Source organism: Mobula birostris, chromosome 5 (assembly GCF_030028105.1).
Source record: "Mobula birostris isolate sMobBir1 chromosome 5, sMobBir1.hap1, whole genome shotgun sequence".
NCBI lineage: Eukaryota > Metazoa > Chordata > Chondrichthyes > Myliobatiformes > Myliobatidae > Mobula > Mobula birostris.
This window is the reverse complement of record NC_092374.1, coordinates 186,823,115-186,845,911: the sequence shown is the minus strand read 5'-3', so window position 1 is coordinate 186,845,911 and position 22,797 is coordinate 186,823,115. Positions and strand designations below refer to the sequence as shown.

The 22,797-nt window shown below is 43.3% G+C and overlaps 1 protein-coding gene across 2 annotated transcripts in view; it reads left to right on the top strand.

Moving 5' to 3' along the window:
• The window catches only part of LOC140198136 (uncharacterized), a 187,348-nt gene that overhangs the window by 80,830 nt on the left and 83,721 nt on the right, over window positions 1-22,797 (top strand). For both annotated transcript variants that reach the window (XM_072259094.1, XM_072259093.1), the window contains exons 7-8: window positions 1,183-1,284; window positions 4,189-4,302. In XM_072259094.1, coding sequence (XP_072115195.1) covers window positions 1,183-1,284; window positions 4,189-4,302 — 216 coding nt within the window. The remainder of the gene's footprint in view (window positions 1-1,182; window positions 1,285-4,188; window positions 4,303-22,797) is intronic.

Below are 22,797 nucleotides of genomic sequence, written 5' to 3'. Positions count from 1 at the left end.
GGTGGACAGTCTCTGTCACACCCATCGAGGGGCATCTAACATGTTGCTGGAGCAAAATTACAGAGACAAGAGCAAATCAGGGATTATTCTTGCAATTTTGGTTAAACTTTGAACAAATAATTTAATGATTGGGAGGAAGATCGATGATGCTGAATCAGGTTCAGCTGGGTCTGATGGTTTAAACCAGTTCTCACGCAGCTACTGTGCTATACAAAATGCAAACCAGCCACAGCCCTGCAGACCTGTGCACCATGCTGCCTTCATCTTATGAGAGACAACGCACCACAAGAACAAGTTTATCTATGCCTGCTCATGCTGTTTCTATGCCTGATGCGAGAACCTACACACTGAATGGAAGCTAGTTTCACTGTGCTATCAGAATTCGGAACAGCCTTCCAGATGCTGTGGTTGGAAACATCTGCAACGATGGGGTCCAAGTCAAGAGTTGAGTGCACAAACACCTATCGTCTCTGGGAGGGAAGTCACAGGCTTCTTCATAAGCTATCATGAAAGGGACCAGGATGGCAATGCTTGGTTGTTGGTATGTAGGGTTAATACCGGACTTTCAAGAGCACTTGTGAGTTATGTTCTGGCTGGACTTAGTCTTTAGGCTGCTGGAGAACAGTGTGGAAAGTACAGGCGCTGTTTTCTCCCGGTAGCGATTAGCTTTTAGTTCCAAGTGCTCCTGCCACGTTTTGTCACCCTGCAACCTTATCCTTCAATCTCTTTGAATTATGGAGGACAGCATGTGTATAATTGTCTCTCTCTAGCAGACCTCATCATGATCATTTCTACTATTCTTCAATGTTTCTTAATTGTACACATGATTTTTTTGTGTTCTGTCACTGAGCAGGAGTGAACCACCTGATTGGCCTATCAGAGTTCTCTTTGAGAACTAGTTGACTTGATCAGCATTTCTGATCTGGCTATTGGTCATGATTGCACTTAATTTTTAAAGAAAAGGACATTTACTGTTATGTCTTTTACATTTTGGGGAAGATGAGATAGAGGGTTTGCCATTGGTAACAACTGGGGTGAGAGAGTAACAGTTAAAGTGGGTCAATGGTGGGACTGTGATTGCTCCCTGGGGAGCTAGCATTGATTGATGTCCAGAATGGCCTCCAGTGTCATAATCAGTCTGCATTGTTAACGGCTTTCATATTTTTTTTTATTTCTCCACAGGACATCTGGGATACAGATTTTATTTTCTAAGCCTGTGGATCTGTAATACTTTGTCACTTATCACCATGTACATTGAGTTAATGTATTCGTTTGTGGTTGAAGGTATGTGACCAATACTCTTATGATTCACAATTGTTTCATTCAAAATTGTTTAATGTAATTTCCTTGTACACAAATATTAAGGAGAACAAAGTAATTATTATTCTGTAATGATGCAGCTAAATAATATTTTAGTAATAATAGTAATGATATTCACTTCAGAACTCATGGTACTGAGGTGAAGACAGATCAACCCTAATCCCGAGGGGCTGCTGATGTGCTGGATTTGATTGAAGTTTAAATGTGTTTATACAATGATATCACAGTGTCAGCACACAGAGACCAGTAGTTTACTGTCTCTGGGTTAGTTTCCTGGAGTCTCTACCCAGTTACCATCATGAGAGATTCCAGTGGGATGCTCAATATTACCCTCTCAGGACAAGTTGAGGGGAGTAACTACAGGACCCACATCCCCCAAACCAGTGTGAGGGAAGTGTTGCATTTTCAGAAGTCTGGTCTTGGCCATTTAAACAAGTGACGGGGATTTCAGACGGTGTTACTGAGGCTACATTTACTCACTGAGAGGAGACCATGGCGGGTAGTCAGGAGCATCTCCAAGTTCCAGTCTAATGACACTGCAGTTTCCCGACAGGAGGATGTTGCACAGGGAATGACATCACCAGTGTTGTGGATGTGGAAACCCCACTAGGGTGTGAGGATGACCACTGTACACAGCACACTATTGAATTTCTGTGGAGGGCATTTCCACTCTGGAAAAAGTAAAACACTGAGTCAAAACGGTGCTTTGTAAGGAAATTTCTGTGGTAACGTTTCTCAGTCCCAACGTGTGGAAATAGCTTCCATCTACCATTAATATCTTGAAAACTTGAATTACACCTGAGTAACCTGCAGGGAATGCAGTCCCAGTCTGTGTGATCTCTCATAATTTAACACTCCAGTACAGCTCTGCCTTTGGATGAGACATGAAACCAAGGAATCTTTTATGTTCTCAGAGAACGTAATGGATCACCTGGTGCTATTTTCTGAAGAGCAACAAAGTTCTCACCAGTGTCCAAGAAATAATTCTCTCAACCAGGATCACTTAAGCAGAATTAGCTTGGTTGTCAGAGGCAGAGGTGACAATGGATGACAAATCATGTACTGCAGTGACTGGTGCTCGGTCCCCTGTTGTTTGTCATTCATATTAACAATTTGGAGAAAAATGTAGGTGACATGATCAGTAAATCCATGAACAACAGCACAATTGGTGTGATAGTGGACAATGAAGAAAGTTGTCTAAGTATAGAACAAGACCAAGATCATCTGTGTTAGTGGGCATAGGAATGGCAGATGGTAATTAGCTTAGGACAAGTACATAGTTCCCTGGAAGTGGTGACACAGACAGACAGGATTGTAAACAAGGTGAATGGTGGGCTTGCCTTCATCGGTAGGGCATTGAGTACAAGGTTGGGACGTCACGTTACAACTGTACTATCTTTAGTCAGGCCACACCTGGAATATACTGTTGCAATCTTGCAGACATAAATAAATATTACATAAATAAATGTAATCATAAATGAATATTACATAATCAGAATCAGGTTTATTATCACCAGCATGTCGTGAAATTTGTTAACTTAGCAGCGGCAGTTAAATGCAATATATAATATAGAAGAAAATTATAATTGTAATAAATAAATAACTAAATCAATTACAGTATATGTATATTGAATAGATTAAAAATCATGTAAAAATGAAATATTATATGTTAAAAACGTGAAGTCGTGCTCAAGGACTCAATATCCGTTTAGGAATCGGATGACAGAGGGGAAGAAGCTGTTCCTGAATCACTGAGTGTGTGCCTTCAGGCTTCTGTACCTCCTACCTGATGGTAACAATGAGAAAAGGGCATGGCCTGGGTGCTGGGGGAATTAATAATGGACGCTGCCTTTCTGAGCCACTGCTCCTTGAAGATGTCCTGGGTACTTTGTAGGCTGTTACCCAGGATGGAGCCGACTGAACCTGCAACCCTCTGCAGCTTCTTTCAGTCCTGTGCAGTAGCCTATCCCCACCCCTCATACCAGACAGTGATGCAGCCTGTCAGAATGTGATTAGATGAGAAAGAGTACAGAAGAGATTCACTAAGATGGTGAGCAGAGTTAAAGTAGATTTTCACTGTCACCATTCACAGAATTTGTCTGAATTGTTCAGTCTATGTACATCAGTGAACAGATATGCAGAGTCAAAGCAGCTGTCAGAAACACTCCTGTTTCCTTCCTCTGTTCACCATCTGACGTTCCAACACAAACATCTGGAGTGATGGAGCTGGTGACAGTGACTGACATGTCTGAGTGTTCGATGAATGTCATGTACAGCTTTTTCTTCTCTGATGGACTGTTGACCACATCATGAAATGAGGGAAATTAGGTTGCAATCACATTGAATGCAGCCAGTGAGGAATTTCCACCAGTGAAGAACTGGCATCAAGCTCCAGTTATGAGCAGCAGATTCTATGGAAACTGGTCAGAATTGGAATGAAAATTTCAGCAACTCTCTGTGAAATTTATGGGTTTCTCCAAAATCAACTGTTGTGGATGTTGGGAGAAAGAAACTATGGACCTTAATGAACTCCTTAAGGTCTGGCCATTGGAACCAGAAGGAGCAGCCAGTGCAGAAATTGGCAGCAGGTGACGTGTAAAGACTGGGCTGGAGACCCACGTGGAAAATAGAGTGGGCACCATGAATGATCCATTCTTGCCTGGCATTGCAGTTCAGTGTCTTGTTAATCTATACAGGGTCTGCTGGTGCAGGTCTGGGTCACAGGTTGGCACACTGGGTGGAAATTGGCATGTTCCCTTCACTGGGACATCAGTGTTAGAGTTTGGTTCTTGCAACCACTGGAAGTGTTCATTGACATTTCTCTGGAGCTTTTACATGTTTGCTTATTTGATTTATTTTTAATTACAGGCCTTTCACCGCTGGACATTGCAGTGGTTGCTGTGATGATCATAGGATTGCAGCTTTCTTCATTTTATATCAATGACCTTCCATTTGTGACCGAGATTTGGGAATTACTGAAAGGTATCTGTCATTGTTTAATACACATTTGGTATGAATTTTCAAGCAAGTGAAATGTGACATATCTTCAAAAGAAAAAGAGATCAAATTAAATCTCGTCTGAATTATCAACACCCTGTCCCAACTCTTCCGGTCTTGTACATTTGGGTGAAGTTGTCCTGTTCATTCCATTTATGAGCTGATGTTTTGAAGTGACACTGGAGATATTTGGGAATTGTCTCTGAACTGACTCCGGAGGGTCTTTAATAGAAGGGACCCTGAGAGGAGCTGACTCAATCCATTTGTGTTTCACATTGTGTTCAACTTCAATGTAACACAAAATCAGTTTGGAGCTGAGGACCAAGGGAAAGTTTCCCCCATGATCCTGATAGTGGCAAGGTTGGGAAGGGGTAGGACTGTCTCTCTTGTGTCTCTCTTGGATACTTACAACAACATTTTCATTCAACAGCAGATTTCAGCTCTGTGGCTTTTACCCCCAAGTTCCTTTCCAGCATATAAAACATCAAAATATTGTTATTCCTTCCTCATGTCCTCACTCAAGAGCTTCCTGGCCAAGTCCACATCACAAATAAACTTTCAACACAGATTATAGTTCAAGAATAGTTGCAAAACCTCCAGCTCCTGGCATTAATATAATGAAAAGTACTGTGAAGCTTCAGAGGCAAATTGCAAAATAATATGTCAGCAAGTTGCAGGGAACAATAATGATGCAGGTGACCCTGGACTGAACATAGAGTTCGGTTTGAAAGAAGGAGCAAGTGCAGAGTTTCAGACAGGGAAACTCAGAGTTTGGTCTTTGTGGTAAATCAAAGCACACACACCAGTAGTGGAGTGATGAAGATCAGGAGTTCACAGGAGAAGAGTTAGAGAAGTGAAGAAATTTCAAATGTATCTGGACTAAACTGTTGTAGAACTGGGTCAGGGAATGTGAGGTATAAAGATTTAGCAGGTTCTGAGACACAGATGAGATTTTAATCATTAGGCATAATAACAGGACACCTAAAACAGTAAACATTAACATGGTTTAGTGAGAGGGAGATCATGCTTGATCTATTTATTGGCCTCTTTTTACAGTGATAACATGCTGTGGGTAAAGGTGGATCTGCTGTGTTTAGATTTCCAGTGAACATTTACTGTGTAATATCAAAGATTATTGTGGAGAATGTAAAACAGGAAGAAGACAGTCGACATAAGTGGGTCTTTTCTGGTTGTCTGGATGTAAAAATGGATGCTGCTGTGTTTGTTTCTGGGAACAGAGATTTTCATAATTTTCTGTAATGTTCTTGCTGTGGGAGACGAAGGTTCCAATGATATGGTGGTTAAATTTGATACCAGCATAAGGAGGAAAGTAAATTGTGATAAGAACATGTGGAGGGTCCAAAGGGACAGAGTGATGAGAATGGGCAAATCATTGACAAATGGAGTGTAAGGTGGCAGAATGTGGAATTGTTCATTTTCTCAGGGAAAACGAAGGAGTGTATTATTGAAATGGGGAGAGGCTGCAGATGCAGAGGGAGCTGGGTTCACTGGGTATCATTAGTAACTGTCTCAATTTCAGCTTCAGCAAGTAATTAGAGAAGGTAACTGAATGTCACATGTATTGTAGAGTGAACTGACTGTACAAGAGATAAAGTTATCTTCAGTTAAATAGGACACGTTCAAGTTCATGTTTATTGTCATCTGACTGCACATAATACAACCAAACAAAACAAATATTCCTCCAGACCACGGTGCACCCACAAAACACACATCACTGACAGTGCAGAACACAAAATATTACCACAAATACATTAATAAAACACAATTCAGGGTGCATGTAGTGTGCAGCACATGTAGACAGTAAACAGCTTGCTGAGGGTGAGCAGTTTCAAGTTGCTGGGTGCCAACGTCTCTGAGGATCTGTCCTGGACCAGCATCTTGATACAATTACAAAGAAGGCACGACAGCGGCTATATTTCTTGAGGAATTTGAGGACAGCCGGTATGTCACCAAAGACACTCACAACTTTCTACAGATGCACTGTGAAGAGCTTTCTAACTGGGTGCATCACCGTCTGGTGTGAGGGGTCACTGCACAGGGTCGGAATAAGCTGCAAAAAGATGTAAACTCAGTCAGCTCCATCATGGGCACCAGCTTCCCCAGCACCCAGGAAATTTTTTAAAGGATGCCTCAAGAAGATGGCATCGACCATTAAGGTCCCCCATCACTCAGGAATGCTCTCTTCTTATTGCTAAGATCGAGGAGGAGGTAGAAGATCTGGAGACACTTGACGTGAAGTTCCAAACCAAACTTGAAGCAGCGATGGGATCCTCGAGAGCTGTGGCAGGGTTTGAATGCTATCAGCTCTTATAAAGTTAAATCAAGTGACGTGGGAGACAGCAGAGCTTCACTTCCAGATGAGCTCAATGTCTTCTCTGTTCACGTTGCCCATCAGAACATGGAGGAACCATCGAAAACTCCCACATCCCCTGATGATCCGATGATCTGAAGTGCGGGTTGTCTTCAGAAAGGTGAATCCCAGGAAAGCGTCTGGACTGGACTGGGTAACTGGCTACGTACTAAAATGCTGATCAACTGGCTGGTGTGTTCACTGAGATCTTTAACATCTTGCTTCAGCAGTGTGTGGTACCACCTGCATCAAGCAGGCTTCATTTATATTGGTGCTCAAGAAGAGCGTGGTAATCTGCTTCAATGTCTATCACCCAGTTGCACTGAGGTACATCGATAGTGATGACGTGTTTTGAGAGGTTGGTGATGAAACATATCAGCTCCTGCCTGAGAGGTTTCTTGGATCCTCTCCAACTTGCCTACCGGAGCAACAGGTCCACAGCAGATGCCATCTCATTGGCTCTTCACTTAATCCTGGTACATCAAGACAGCAAAGATGCAGACATCAGGATGTTCATTATTATCTACAGTTCAGTGTTCAATACCATTGTCCCCTCAAATCTAATCAATAAGCTACAAGACCTTGGCCTCCCTGTGCAATTGGATCCTGAATTTCCTCACTTGTAAATCTCAGTCACTTCGGACTGGCAACAACATCTCCTCCAAGATCTCCATCAGCACAGGTGTACCACAGGGCTGTGAGCTTAGACCCTGCTCTACCTGCTTTACACTGATGACTGTGTGGCCGAGCACAGTTCCAATGCCACATTCAGGTTTGCTGACAACACCACTGTCACAGGCCAAATCAAAGTATTGATGAATCAGCATACAGGAGGGAGACTGAAAATCTGGCTGAGTGGTGTCATGACAACAACTTCTCACTCAATATCAGAAAGACCAAGGAATTGATGACAGACTTCAGGAGAAGGAATCCAGAGGTCCATGAGCCAGTCCTCATCAGAGGATCAGAGGCGGAGAGGGTCAGCAGTTTTAAATTCCTGGGTGCTACTATTTCAGAGGATCTGTCCTGAGTCCAGCATGTAAATGCAATTCTGGAGAAAGCCTGGCAGTGCCTGTCCCATTTCCTCAGCAGTTGGCAGAGATTCAGCATGACATCTAGAAGTTTGACAAACTTCTGTTTCTAACTTCGACACTTCTATAGATGTGTCGTGGAGAGTTTATTGACTGGCTGCATCATAGCCTGGTATGGAAATACTAATGACTTTGAACGGAAAACTCGACACAAAGTAACAGATTCATCGCGGGTAAATCCCTCTGAACCATTGAGCACATCTACATGAAACACTGTCGTAGGAAAGCAGCATCCATCATCAGGGATTCCCACCAACCAGGTCATGCTCCCTTCTCACTGTGGCCATCAGGTAGAAGGTACAAGAGCCTCAGGACTCGCACCACCAGGTTCAAGAACAGTTACTACCCCTCAACCATCAGGCTCTTGAACAACAGAGGATAACTACACTCAACTTCACTTGTCCCATCTTGAAATGTTCCCACAACCAATGATCTCACTTTCAATAACTCTGTCTCATTATCTCATGTACTTGTTATTTATTTGCAGTTGTTGTCTTCTGCACTGTGGTTGAGCTTTCATTGATCCTGTTATAGTTACTATTCTAGAGATTTTCAGGGCAGCACACAAGACAATGAATCTCAGGGTTGTATATGGTGATATTTATGTACATTGATAATAAAATTGACATTGAACTTTGAACAATTGGCACTCTAGTTTTTGACATTTCCACCCTGGGAAAAAGACTGACTGTCTACCCTATCTACTCTTCTCATAATTTTATAAACTTCTGTCAGGTACCCCCCCCACCCACCCCCCAGCCTCTGACACTCCAGTTAAGACAATCGGAGTTTGCCGAACCTCTCTTTGTAGTTCATACAAAGATTCAAAGATTCAAAAAAACTTTATTGTCATTTTAACCGTACATCGGCTCTGCAGGGCAGAATGAGACAGCGTTTCCCAGGAGCAGTGCAATCATAACATAACAAACGCAACACTAAATAATAAACATAACAATAAATAGTAAAACACAACAGTCATATGTCAGTTAAAATCAAGTTTATAAGTGTCCAGTGCAAGTTAAAAGTGTCCAAAGCAGAGTCAGGTAGAGCAGCTATTTAGCAGTCTGACTGCCTGTGGGAGGAAGCTGTTTAGTAGCCTTGTGCTTTTAGTTTTGATGCTCCTGGTAACGTTTGCCTGATGGCGGAAGAACAAACAGTTCATGGAGAGGGTGTGAGGGGTCTTTAATGATGTACTGTGTCTTCTGGAGGCATTGACTCTGAAAGAGGTCTTGGACAGAAGGTGGGGAGACCCCAATAACCTTCTCTGCTCCCCTAACCACCCTCTGCAAGGCTTTTTTGTCGACAGCACTGCAGCTGGAGTACCAGGTTGTGATGCAAAAGGTCAGCACACTCTCAACCACGCCTCTGTAGAATGTAGTTAAGATGTTAGTGGGGAGTGATGCTTGTTTAAGCTTCCTCAGAAAGTGCAATCTCTGCTGGGCCCGTTTCACAATCCCAGTGGTGTTCCTGGACCAGGTGAGATTGTCTGAGATCTGCAGGAAAGCTGATGAAGGCAAGGCAGTGGATGTAGATGTTATCTACATGGACCTTAGCAAGGCATTTGACATGGTCCCACATTGGAGGTTGGTCAGAAAGGTTCAGACACTTGGCTTTCAGGATGAGATAGTATATTGATTGGACATTGGCTTTGTGGGAGAAGCCAGATAGTGGTTACCTCTCTGACTGGAGGACTGTGACTAGTGGAGTGTCACAGGATCAACACTGGGTCCGTTGTTTCTCATCAATATCACTGATCAGGATGATAATGTGGTTAACTGGATCAGTAAATATGCAGATGACACCAGGATTAGGAGTGCATGGTAGGGCACTGAGGAGTATGGTAGAACAAAGGGATCTGGGAATACAGGTCCATAATCCAAGGAAAGTGGAGTCATGGGTAGATAGGGTCATAAAGAAAGCTTTTGGCACATTGGCCTTCATAAATCAATGTATTGAGTACAGGAGATGCTTAGGTTGAAGTTGTCTAAAACTTTGGTAAGGTCTAATTTGGAGTACTGTGTGCAGTTTTGGTCACCTACCTGCAGGAAAGATGTAAGTAATTTTGAAAGAGGACTTTTCATTACATTAATGCCAGGAGCTGGATGTTTCGCTACTATTTTTGAACTATAATTTGTGTTGAAAATTTATTTCCACAGGGATCGGTGCTGGGTCTGTTGTTGTTTGTCATCTATGTCAACAATCTGGTTGATGATGTGATTCACTGGATCAGTAAGTTTGCGGCTGACACCGAGCGTGGGGGTGCCGTGGACAGTGAGGAAGGCTATCATTGCTTGCAGGGGGATCTGGGCCAGCTGGAAAAATGGGCTGAAAAATGGCAGATGGAATTTAATGCAGACAAGTGCTGGGTGATGCACTTTGGGAGGACCAACCAGGGCAGGTCTTACACAGAGAATGGTCGGGCACTGAGGAGTGTGGTAAAACAAAGGGATCTGGGAATACAGGTCCAAAATTCATTGAAAGAGGTGTCACAGTAAGAGAGGGTCATAAAGAAACCTTTCAGCACATTGGTCGTCTTAAGTCAATATATTGAGTACAGGAGTGGGATGTTAGGTTGAAGTTGTATACAAAATTGGTGAGGCCCAATTTGGAGTACTGTGTGCAGTTTGGTCATCTACCAACAGAAAAGATGTAAATAAGGTTGAAAGAGTGCAGAGAAAATTTGCAAGGATATTGGAGGATCTGAGTTATAAGGAAAGATTGAATAAGTTAGGACTTTATTCCTTGGAACGTTGAAGTTTGGGGGGGAGATTTGACAGGTATACAAAATAATGGTGGGTATAGATAGGGTAAATACAAACAGGTTTTTTCCACTGAGGCTGGGTGGATCGACAAATAGAGATCATGGGTTAAGTTTCAAATATCAAAGTTTCAAAATGCATTTATAATCAAAGAATGTATCAATTATACAACGTTGAGATTTGTTTGCTTACAGGCAGTCACAAAGAACCCAATTGAAGAAAATGAGACCAACTTCCCAGTGCCCAGAGAGAAAGAGAAAAAGAAACACCAAAACAAATCATATAAACAAGAGAAGCGAGCAACAACAACAGCATTCCCAACCAAATTGAGTCTTTAGATCCAAAACCCTGGAACAGCCCAGAGTAGACCCAAAGCCTCAGTATTCACTTCATCATTTTAACAGGGTAAATAGCTGTAAAGTTCACAGACACAAAGCACAGCAACCAGGAGCAGTCTCACAGCCTTAGCATCGCGGAGAGAGAAACCCCCAGACTATCTAAGCCGGTGTTTCAATTCAAAGTACATTTTGTTATCAAAGTATGCATACATCATACAACCTCGAAATTTGTCTCTTAACAGGCAGCCATGAAACAAAGAAACACAAACACTAACCCCATACATTTGAAAAAAGTCTAACACCCAATGTGCAGAGAATAAAAAAACACGTTCATAAGAAAGTAAAAGAATATATTAACCCACAAAAAAGTCCTTTGAACCTCCGAACCTCAGTGGTTGAAGTTGTTGGAATTAGAACCTGGGCCCTGCTACTGGTGAATCACTACGGGCCTAGATTTAGCTGCAGAAGAAGCCATTCTCGACCGCTGCAATTTGGCTCAGTGCTTAGAGCGATCCATCCTCATACCCGGGTTAGTTAGATGGACATTGGAACTCCTCTGACCCGTCTTCTCCCCTCCGAATCATTCACTCCAACCAACACGGCTCCAACTCCAAGTGCGTTGATTTTACAGCGCACATCCCGTGAATTTGCTTTGCCTTCACTCACTTCCTCATTGCTTGCGGTGGTAGTTTACCACAATTTATTTAAAATAGGGTGTTATTAACAATGGTTTTAATTGAATTCCTTTGCTTTCGAACTGCTAGTGAGCTGTTTCGTGCCTTTGGTAGCACCATCTTAAACTGGAAAGGTGAAAGGTGGAAAGTTGAAGGTGAAAGTTTAAGAGGAAACTTGTTCATTCAGGGAGTCGTGAGAGTCTGCATTGAAGTGCCAGCACAAGTGGTGCATGCGAGCCCGATTTCAATGTTTAAGGGAAGTTTGGATAGATACATGGATGGTAGGGGAATGAGGGCTATGGTCCAGGTGCAGGTCAGTGGGAGTAGGCAGTTTAAATGGTTCAGCATAGACTAGATGGGCCAAAGGGCCTGTTTCTGTGCTGTACTTTTCTATGACTCTATAGGTCCTGGCAACATCCTCAATTCTCCTGTGCACACTTTCCAGTTGATGGCATCTCTCCTGTAGGAGGGTGACCAAAACTGCTTCACTACTGTAACAGGACTAGGAACCCAGACATTCAAACATCAAATTTGCCACTGACTTAGGAGATGCTAACAAGGATTTGTGAATGGGAAAGGTAGGCTGGTGATGGAGAAACTCAATTACAATGATCGTGGGAATCTTGAAGTTGGGTGTGGGCTGTGGGGGGAGTGGTTAGTGGTTGGTCTATGAGAGGGGTAATGTTAGAGGTTTAATAGGTGGAAGATCAGTCCTGTCAAATTTGCTAACATTCAGTGCTGGAAGAGAAATTGGTAATGAATGGAAGGTATGCTTCAAGGGTTAGTTTAATGTGGGGAGGTAGTGGGATAAAATCGAGACTGAGATAAAATTCCATGATGGGCAGCAAGGACAATCTGGATATCTGGATAGCAGTAACAGGATCGGTCCGAGTCAGCATGGATTTACGAAGGGGAAATCGTGCTTGACTAATCTTCTGGAATTTTTTGAGGATGTAACTATGAAAATGGACAAGGGAGAGCCAGTGGATGTAGTGTACCTGGACTTTCAGAAAGCCTTTGATAAAGTCTCACATAGGAGATTAGTGGGCAAAATTAGAGCACATGGTATTGGGGACAGAGTACTGACATGGATTGAAAATTGACTGGCTGACAGAAAACAAAGAGTAGCGATTAACGGGTCCCTTTCGGAATGGCAGACCGTGACCAGTGGGGTACCGCAGGGTTCAGTGCTGGGACCGCAGCTGTTTACAATATATATTAATGATTTAGATGAGGGAATTAAAAGTAACATTAGCAAATTTGCCCATGACACAAAGCTGGGTGGCAGTGTGAAATGTGAGGAGGATGTTATGAGAATGCAGGGTGACTTGGACAGGCTGGGTGAGTGGGCAGATGCAGTTTAATGTGGATAAATGTGAGGTTATCCACTTTGGTGGTAAGAATGGGAAGGCTGATTGTTATCTAAATGGAGTCAAGTTAGGAAAAGGGGAAGTACAACGAGATGTAGGTGTTCTTGTACATCAGTCACTGAAAGCAAGCAAGTACAGCAGGCATTGAAGAAAGCTAATGGCATGTTGGCCTTCATAACAAGGGGAATTAAGTATAAGAGCAAAGAGGTCCTTCTGCAGTTGCACAGGGCCCTGGTAGACCACACCTGGAGTACTGTGTGCAGTTTTGGTCTCCAAATTTGAGGAAGGACATTTTTGCTATTGAGGGAGTGCAGCATAGGTTCACAAGGTAAATTCCCGGGATGGTGGGACTGACATATGTTGAAAGATTGGAGTGACTGGGCTTGTGTACTCTGGAATTTAGAAGGCTGAGAGGGGATCTTATTGAAACATGTAAGATTATTAAGGGATTGGACATGCTGGAGGCAGGAAGCATGTTCCTGCTGATGGGTGAGTCCAGAACCAGAGGCCACAGTTTAAGAATAAGGGGTAGGCCATTTAGAACGGAGTTGAGGAAAAACTTTTTCACCCAGAGAGTGGTGGATATATGGAATGCTCTGCCCCAGAAGGCTGTGGAAGCCAAATCCCTGGATGCTTTCAAGAAAGAGATGGATAGAGCTCCTAAAGATAGCGGAATCAAAGGTTATGGGGATAAGGCAGGAACTGGATACTGATTGTGGATGATCAGCCATGATCACAGTGAATGGCGGTGCTGGCTCGAAGGGCCGAATGGCCTACTCCTGCACCTATTGTCTATTGTCTATTGACAAAGAGGAAGGAGAGAGACTGATGAATAGTCTGAAGCACAAGTCTCCATAGAGACAGGAGACTGATGAATAGTCTGACCCACAAGTCCCCACGAAGCCAGGAGACTGATGTCACTGGGATCAGAACGAAAAACAAGTTGCTGGAGGAACTCAGTGGTTTGGCAGCATCTGTGAAGGTAAAGGAGTTACACACACAAAATGGTCCTGCCGAAGGGTTTCGGCCTGAAACATTGACTCTACTTTTTTCTGCCTGGCCTGCCGAGTTCCTCCATTATTTTGTGTTTATTCCTCAGATTTCCAGCATCTGCAGATTTTCTTGTCATGGTCCCCCTGGCAATTCCCCACCTTACTATTTACCTCAGGAATTGGGCCTCAATCCCCTCGTTTAATTTCCAATCATTCCCAGGTTCCACAAACTACACACACCTGCTTTCCATCAGAAAATGCAGGATAAAGACCCTGTGATCACAACGAGGAGCTGCCAGTTTGTTGGTTGACTCTGGTGTGAGTAACCTTGTTTCATTGTTCTTAGTACTGTCAGTTCTAAGTCTACCATTGCTCCTGGATTCTCTCCAAACGCAAGAGTTTGGGTATAGACTCTCCTGGAAACAGATTCTACATTCACTACAGCAATAACACTGGGATCAGCAACACAGTCCCCTCGAGAGCCATATGTACCCAAGCCCGAACCCTAGGCTGGGGACCCAGGGAGGTGCCGGGCCTTCCTGTTACAATGCTCTCTGGTCTTTGAACTGCAGCCATGTACCTACACTTCCGATAAATCCAAGATTGCGTACATCACGGGGCTGTTACGAGGGGTGCCATGGCTTGGGAACCACAATATGGGATAACCGACCAGAGGTTTGTTCCTCCTTCCCCTCCTTTGTTGCTGAAATGAGGAAGGTCTTCGAACAACCCATTCGCGATAAGGAAGCCGCTAAACGCTTGCTGACTCTTTGTCAGAGTTTGCGAAGCGTAGCAAGGTATCCCATCGAGTTCCGGACCTTAGCCGCAGACTCAGGGTGGAATGACGAGGCCCTACAGGAGGTGTCTTGACAGGGTCTCTCGGACAAGGTCAAGGATGAACTGGCAGCGAGGGACGACCCGGACTGTCTGGACTCTCTGATCCAGGATACAGCAGCCAAAAGGGAGGGCTCACCAGTGAAAAGGGGGCCTTGGTGAGCCAGACGATACTCCCTTCAACCCCCCCAGACTCGGATGCAGATCCCGGCTACCATGAATTACTAACGACTGTCCCTGTCCCTATCGAATTCGGTGGATTCCGGTGCTGAGGGCAACCTGCTGGACGAAGAGATAGCCAACCAGGCTGGAATTCCTTGCGAGCCGCTAACCATCCACCTGGAGGCCTGGGCCCTGGACGGAAAACTGCTGGCTCAGGTGACCCACTGTAAGCCCTGACATTGATCCTATCCGGCAACCATCGGGAGGAGGTACGATTCAGTCTCATTCATTCCCCTCAAGTCCCGGTAGTTCTAGGGTATCCATGGCTGACCTAACACAATCCCCACATCGACTGGTCTACTGGGAGGATAGCCAAATGTAGCCAGTCTTGCCATGCCAACCGTCTGAGGTCAGCCCCATCTCCCAGGGAAGCTACCACGACCCTTCCTGTCCCGGAGCCCTTCGATTTGTCCCGAGTCTTCACAGAATAGTGGGAAAAATGAGGACCGGAAGACCTTTAAAAACTTACAGAAAGAAACTAAGAAAGTCATTAGGAAAGAAAAGATGAATTATGAAAGGAAGTTGTTGATTAACATAAAAAAGGATACTAACAGTTTTTAAATATATGAAGAGTAAAAGAGTGACAAGGGTAGATATGGGACCGATTGAAAATGATGCTGGAGTAATTATAATGGATAACAAAGAGATGGCGGAGGAATTGAATGAGTATTTTGCATCAGTCTTCACAGTAGAAGACATGAGCAATATACCTGATAGCCAGAGGTATCAGGGAATAGAATTAGGTACAGTCAAGATAACTAGAGAGAAAGTGCTTGGGAAGCTAAGTGGACTAAGAATAGATAAGTCTCCCGGCCCGGATGAAGTGCACGCAAGGGTTCTGAAGGAGGTGGCTTTGGAGATTTTGGAAGCATTGGAAATGATCTTCCAGGGATCAATAGAATCTGGCATGGTTCCGGAGGACTGGAAGGTCGCAAATGTAGTTCCGCTATTTAAGAAAGGAAGGAGGCAGCAAAAAGAAAATTACAGACCGATTAGTCTGACATCGGTGGTTGGAAAGATATTGGAGTCAGTCCTCAAGGACGAGGTTATGAAATACCTCGAGGTGCATGACAAGATAGGCCGAAGCCAGCATTGTTTCATGAAGGGAAGATCCTGCCTTACCAACTTATTGGAATTTTTTGAGGTAATCTCGAATAAGATTGACAAGGGAGAGGCTGTGGATGTTGTGTATTTGGATTTTCAAAAGGCCTTCGATAAGGTGCCGCATATGAGGCTGCTTAATAAGATGAGAGCCCATGGAATTACAGGAAAGATATTGGAATAGGTGGAGCATTGGCTGATAGGCAGAAAGCAAAGGGTGGGAATAAAGGGATCTTATTCTGATTGGTTGCTGGTTATTAGTGGCGTTCCGCAGGGGTCGGTGTTGGGGCAGCTTCTTCTTACGATGTATATCGATAATTTGGATTATGGATTAAATGGTTTTGTGGCCAAGTTTGCGGATGACACCAAGATAGGTGGAGGAGCAGGAAATGTTGAAGAAACGGAAAGGTTGCAGAAAGACTTAGTTTAGGAGAGTGGGCAAAGAAATGGCAGATGAGATACAATGTTGACAAATGTACGGTTGTACATTTCGGAAGAAGAAATAATCGGGCAGATTATTATTTAGAAGGGGATAAAATTCAAAAATCGGAAGTGCAAAGGGACTTGGGGGTCCTCGTGCAGGATACCCTAAAGGTTAACCACCAAGTTGGATTGGCGGTAAGGAAAGCGAATGCTATGTTGGCATTCATTTCAAGAGGAATAGTGTATAAGAGTAAGGAGGTGTTGATGAGGCTCTATGGGGCACTGGTGAGACCTCATTTGGAATACTGTGTGCAGTTTTGGGCCCCCTATCTTAGAAAGGATATACTGATGTTGGAGAGAGTTCAGAGGAGATTTACGAGGATGATTCCTGGAATGCAGGGGCTAACATATGACGAGCATCTGTCGGCTCTTGGATTGTATTCATTAGAGTATAGAAGAATGAGAGGGGATCTCATAAAAACGTTTCGAATGTTGAAAGGGTTGGACAGAGTAGATGTGGAAAGGTTGTTTCCCTTGGTGGGTGAGTCCAGGACAAGAGGCCACAGTCTTAGAATTAGAGGGTACCCAGTTAAAACAGAGATGAGGAGAAATTTTTTTAGCCAGAGGGTCGTGGATTTGTGGAATTCGTTGCCACATGTGGCTGTGGAGGCCCGATCATTGAGGGTGTTTAAGGAGGAGATTGACAGATATCTAATTAGTCAGGGTATCAAGGGATATGGGGAAAAAGCCGGAAATTGGAACTAGATGGGTGAATAGTTTAGCTCATGGGGGAGCTGCAGAGCAGACTCGATGGGCCGAATAGCCTACTTCTGCTCCTTTGTCTTGTGATCTTGTGAATACCATGACCTGGGACATGTATTCAGTAAACAACCGGCCCTTTCCCTACCTCCGCACCACCCATATGATTGTGCCATCGACCTTATCCCCGGGGCCTCGCTAGCCCTCAGTTGCCTTTTTTTAAAATACTTTATTTTCAAAATTTTCAAAGAACAAAACAATGAAATCAATGAAAACATACCAGCTCAGACATGTATAAAAAAGAAATAAGCAAAAAAAAAAAGACATGACATCAGAGGGATGCCTATTATACAAAGTGCTCAAAAATACTAAACATTAAATCTCAGATGAGGGCCATGAGAAATCAGCTGGGGGGAATTTGCTCATCCGCCCCCGGTCTCATCTAGGTAGGCAAGAAATGGATCCCAGATAGCTGGAAAGTTTTTAATTGAATTGGTTCTCGAGAACCTAAGTTTCTCTATCTGCATGACTGAGATCATATCAGCCATCCATCTCCGAAAGGAAGGGGGAGAAGGTGATTTCCTTTCCCTCAAGATAAGTCTTTTGGCAACAATCATCCCCAGCATCAGAGACTGTTGTATGGCTGCAGGGAAACAAATAGTAGATTGCGAGCAGCCAAATATGGCGAGACCAGCTTCCAAGGGGAAGGATCTTTTATAGGCCTTTGAGTACCAGTCGAATATTTTGAACCAAAATCCAGTCAGTAATGGGCAGAACCAAAAGGTGTGTGACAACATGGCCTCCGTCCCTTGGCATCTATCACACATTGGTGAGACAGAAGGGTAAATCCTGTGCAATCTATGTTTAGAGTAATGGAGACGGTGGACAACTTTAAACTGGATCAGTTGGTGCCTGCTGTTAACAGAGCAAGCCTGTATCATAGACAAACACTTATCCCAGGCAGCTTCAGATAATTCAATGCCCAACTCCTTTCTCCAGGCATCTCTAATCTTCACAGTAGACGCTACAGTGCAATTATCAAACAAACATACAAACAAGATGCCTGGAGTCAGGAGGGTTCTTTAAAATATCAAAAAACATATGTTTCCCTGGAAGGATTTCAAAATTACAAATCTTAGATTGAATGTAGTGTCTAATTTGCAAATAACGAAAAAAGTACGAATGAGGCAGCTCAAATTTCTCTTTCAGCGGACTAAATGTTGCAAACCGTCCCTTTATGTACAGGTCTTCAATAGAAACTTGACCCTTCTCCCTCCAAGCATGGTAGGTTTTATTTGACCATCAGGGTAGAAAGGAGTGATTCAAACAGATTGGTGTTTGTACAGAGGTCTCTTGTAAATTCAGAACGCTCCTAATCTGATTTGGAATTCCGATGGAATTTTTCAAAACAAAATTCAAACTTTTTGAAGTCCCAGGCCTCTCTAACTTGGAGAACAGCATGGCTGGCAAGGAGGAATTGACAACAGAGTTAGACTCCATACATAGCCACAAGGGAGCCCCAGGGGCTAGGTTATCCGGAGCCCCCCGTTGCCAAAACATTAAAGCCCTAGCATTGACAGCCCAATAATAGTGTCTAAATACAGGTAATCCCAGTCCTGTTTCAGACTTGGGCTTTTGTAAATGAATTTTTGAAATCCTGTGATTCTTATAATTCCAGATATAAGACAATATTATGGAGTCCAATTCTTTAAAGAAAGTTGATGTAAGAAAAATGTGGAGATTTTGACAAAGATTTAGAAATCTAGGAAGGGAAACCATTTTAATTGAATTTATACGACCATTGAGATGCTCTATTTGGGGCATGTATTGTTTCTTGAGCAGAAGGAAGATATAAAGTTGCTGCAGGCCCTTTTCGCGGCAAGTAAGAAATCAATCACTAGAAAGTGGCTAAATCCAATACCACCTACATTAGAAGATTAGCACGAAATTATCTTGGAAATATTTAAAATGGAAAAGTTGACTTACTCACTGAGAATTCAAAAAGAAAAATTTTATCAAATCTGGAATAAATGGATTGAATATATAACCCCAATGCGAGCAGACTTTAGATGACTCTCCTAATGATTTATACTGCTCTTCTCATCAGCACAGTAATATTGCTAACGTAAGCACCCCTGGTCTAAATGTTTACTGTTTTTGTTTTCTTTTGGAAAATAGAGAATTAATACAAGTAAAGGAAAAGATTTGGGTAAGGGATAAAAAATGATCATTATGTAAATAAATACATAGGGATTGGATAATTATGTTTTGGGGCAGGAGCAAGTATGAACAAGTTAGGATATAAACACCTACAAATGGTTGTTACATAGGCTTACATACAACATTTTGGACCAGAAGAAATGATCCAGAAGAGATATAGGGAAACTATTACTAATCCACTATTATTACTATTTTTCTTAACAATTAATACCATTACTTAGCCTAATAGATTAGAATTTCCATTGTACATAATTATCTATTTAAGTGTCTAATTTCTTTTTATATCATCTCAATGTGTACTTAAGAATGTATAAATAATTATAGTTTTATACATAGAAAAAAATGGAAAAGGTTACACATGTGAAAAAAGTACATGATACTTGTGAATTCCTTATCCAAATAAAAATAAAATTGGAAAAAAAAGGGAAAAAAAAGAATTTATATGACCAATCATGGACAGAGGTAGGGTTTTCCAACTTTCTATATTCTGTTTAAGTTTTGAAATAAACTGCGCCAAGTTTAATTTGAATATTGATTTAGGATCTTTGGGGATTGTCAAGCCTCAGTAAAGTGATCTTTAACTACTTTGAACGGGACACTTTCCAAAAAACCCCGCGTGTAGTCATTAGAGAGGGGCGCAAAGTCACTTTTTGTCCAATTGATTGAGTATCCCGATAGTCTGCCAAAAGAGGTGATTAAATCTAGAAGAAGAGGGACTGACTTTTGTGAGTTTTGTAGGAAGAGTATCACATCGTCAGCATATAAACTAATAAGTGTTTCAATACCTCCCACTTTCAAACCCAGAATGTTTGGGTGACTTCTATCTTTAAGGCAAGGGGCTGTGCCGTGACGGCACAAAGGGCCGGCGAGAGAACGCCCCCTGCTGGACTGAACCGTGTAGGGGAAACAGAGCTGAATTGTCACCATTAGTTATGATAGAGCACATGGGGCTGGCAGATATCAGTTTTACCCAAGATACAAATGACTCGCCGAACACAAATCTGTACAGTGACTCAAACATGTAAGGCCACTCAATCTGGTCAAAAGCCTTTTGTGCATCAAGGGATAAAATTGCTGCTCCACTAGCTTTCCCATGATCAGCATATATAGTATTAAGGAGGCATCTGACATTGGAAAAGGAGAACCTACCCAGGACAAATCCTGTCTGATCAGGATGAATGATAGATGACAAATGCTTATTTAGTTGGTTAACCAGCATTTTAGTAATTATCTTTCTATCGAAATTCTGGAGTGCAGTGGGCCTATATCTGGCCGGGTCTGTTTCTTCTTTACCTTTCTTTAAAATGAGGGAAATGTTAGCCTCGTACAATGTCCTAGGCAAGGCTTTATCTCTCTTAAAGCAAGATATCATTCTGAGGAGAAGTGGGGCAAGGATATCACAGAATTTCTTATAAAATTCACAGCCAAATCCATCTGGCCCAGCAGCTTGCCGGACAGAACAATTGATACTAGAACATACAATCATCACAGCGATATTTGATTCTATGCTTCCTGCTTGCTGGATTATAAATCGATAGTAAATATTAAAAATTTAAATTATAAATCATAAATAGAAAATAGAAAAATGGAAAGTAAGGAAGTGCGAAAAAGCCGAGAGGCCGGTCTGGATATTTGGAGGATACGGCCCAAATCTGGGTCAGGATCCGTTCAGCAGTCTTATCACAGTTGGAAAGAAGCTGTTCCCAAATCTGGCCGTATGAGTCTTCAAGTTCCTGAGCCTTCTCCTGGAGGGAAGAGGGACGAAAAGTGTATTGGCCGGGTGGGTCATGTCCTTGATTATCCTGGCAGCACTGCTCCGACAGCGTGCGGTGTAAAGTGAGTCCAAGGACGGAAGATTGGTTTGTGTGATGTGCTGTGCCGTGTTCACGATCTTCTGCAGCTTCTTCCGGTCTTGGACAGGACAACTTCCATACCAGGTTGTGATGCACCCGAGAAGAATGCTTTCTACGGCGCATCTATAAAAATTAGTGAGGATTTTAGGGGACAGGCCAAATTTCTTTAGTTTTCTCAGGAAGTAAAGGCACTGGTGGGCCTTCTTGGCAGTGAACTCTGCTTGGTTGGACCAAGTCAGGTCATTTGTGATATTGACCCCGAGGAACTTAAAGCTTTTGACCTGTTCCACTTATGCACCACCGAGGTAAATTGGGTCGTGCGGTCCGCTACTCCTTCTGAAGTCAACAGCCAATTCCTTCGTCTTGCTGATGTTGAGGGATAGGTTATTGTCTTCGCACCATGCCACCAAGTTCTTAATTTCCTCTCTGTACTCAAACTCATCATTACCCCAGATACGGCCTACAATTGTTGTGTCATCAGCAAACTTATATATTGAGTTTGATGGAAACTTGGCTACACAATCATGGGTGTACAGTGAGTACAGCAGGGGGCTGAGTACCCAGCCTTATGGGGCACCGGTGCTCAGAGTGATTGTAGAGGAGAGATTGTCCCCTATTTTTACAGCCTGGGTCCTGTCTGTGAGGAAGTTGAAGATCCAGCTGCAGATCTGAGTGCTAAGGCCCAGGTTCCGGAGCTTAGGAATCAGTTTATTTGGAATGATGGTATTAAAGGCAGAGCTGTAGTCAATGAAAAGGAGCCTTATCTATGTGTCTTTTTTCTCCAGGTGTTCTAAGGAGAAATGTAGGGCCAGAGATGTGGCATCTGCCGTTGCCCTGTTGATCCAGTAGGCGAATTGCAAAGCGTCAAGGTTGACCGTTAGGCTGTGGTTGATGTGTGCCATAACCAATCGCTCGAAGCACTTCATACCAATTGATGTCAGAGCCACAGGTCGATGGTCATTCAGGCATGCCACCTTGCTCTTCTTCGGCACTGGGATTATCGTTGCCTTCTTAAAACACGAGGGAATCTTAGACTGAAGCAAGGAGCAGTTGAAGATGTCAGCAAACACTCCAGCTAGCTCGCTTGGACAGTCCCGGAGAACCCATCCCGGGACGTCATCTGGGCCTGTCGCCTTCCCTGGATTTATCTTCAGGAAGGCCCTTCTAACGCCCTCCTTGGTGACGATGAATCTCGATGTCACCAGGTCCGGTTCATTCGGAGGGAGCGGGACGATCCTCTTCTGTTCGAATCTTGCGTAGAATACGTTAAGTTCGTCAGGAAGAGAAGTGCCACAGTTATTGATATTCCCAGCCTTTTCTTTGTGCCCAGTGATCTCACTTAGACCCTGCCATAGTCTATTGGCATGTCTCTGGTTAGCCTGGGCTTGGCGCCCTTAATGGCTTTCCGGAGTTCATTCCTGGATTCTGTGTAGCGACTGGTATCCCCAGACCTAAAAGCCGCAGCTCTAGCCT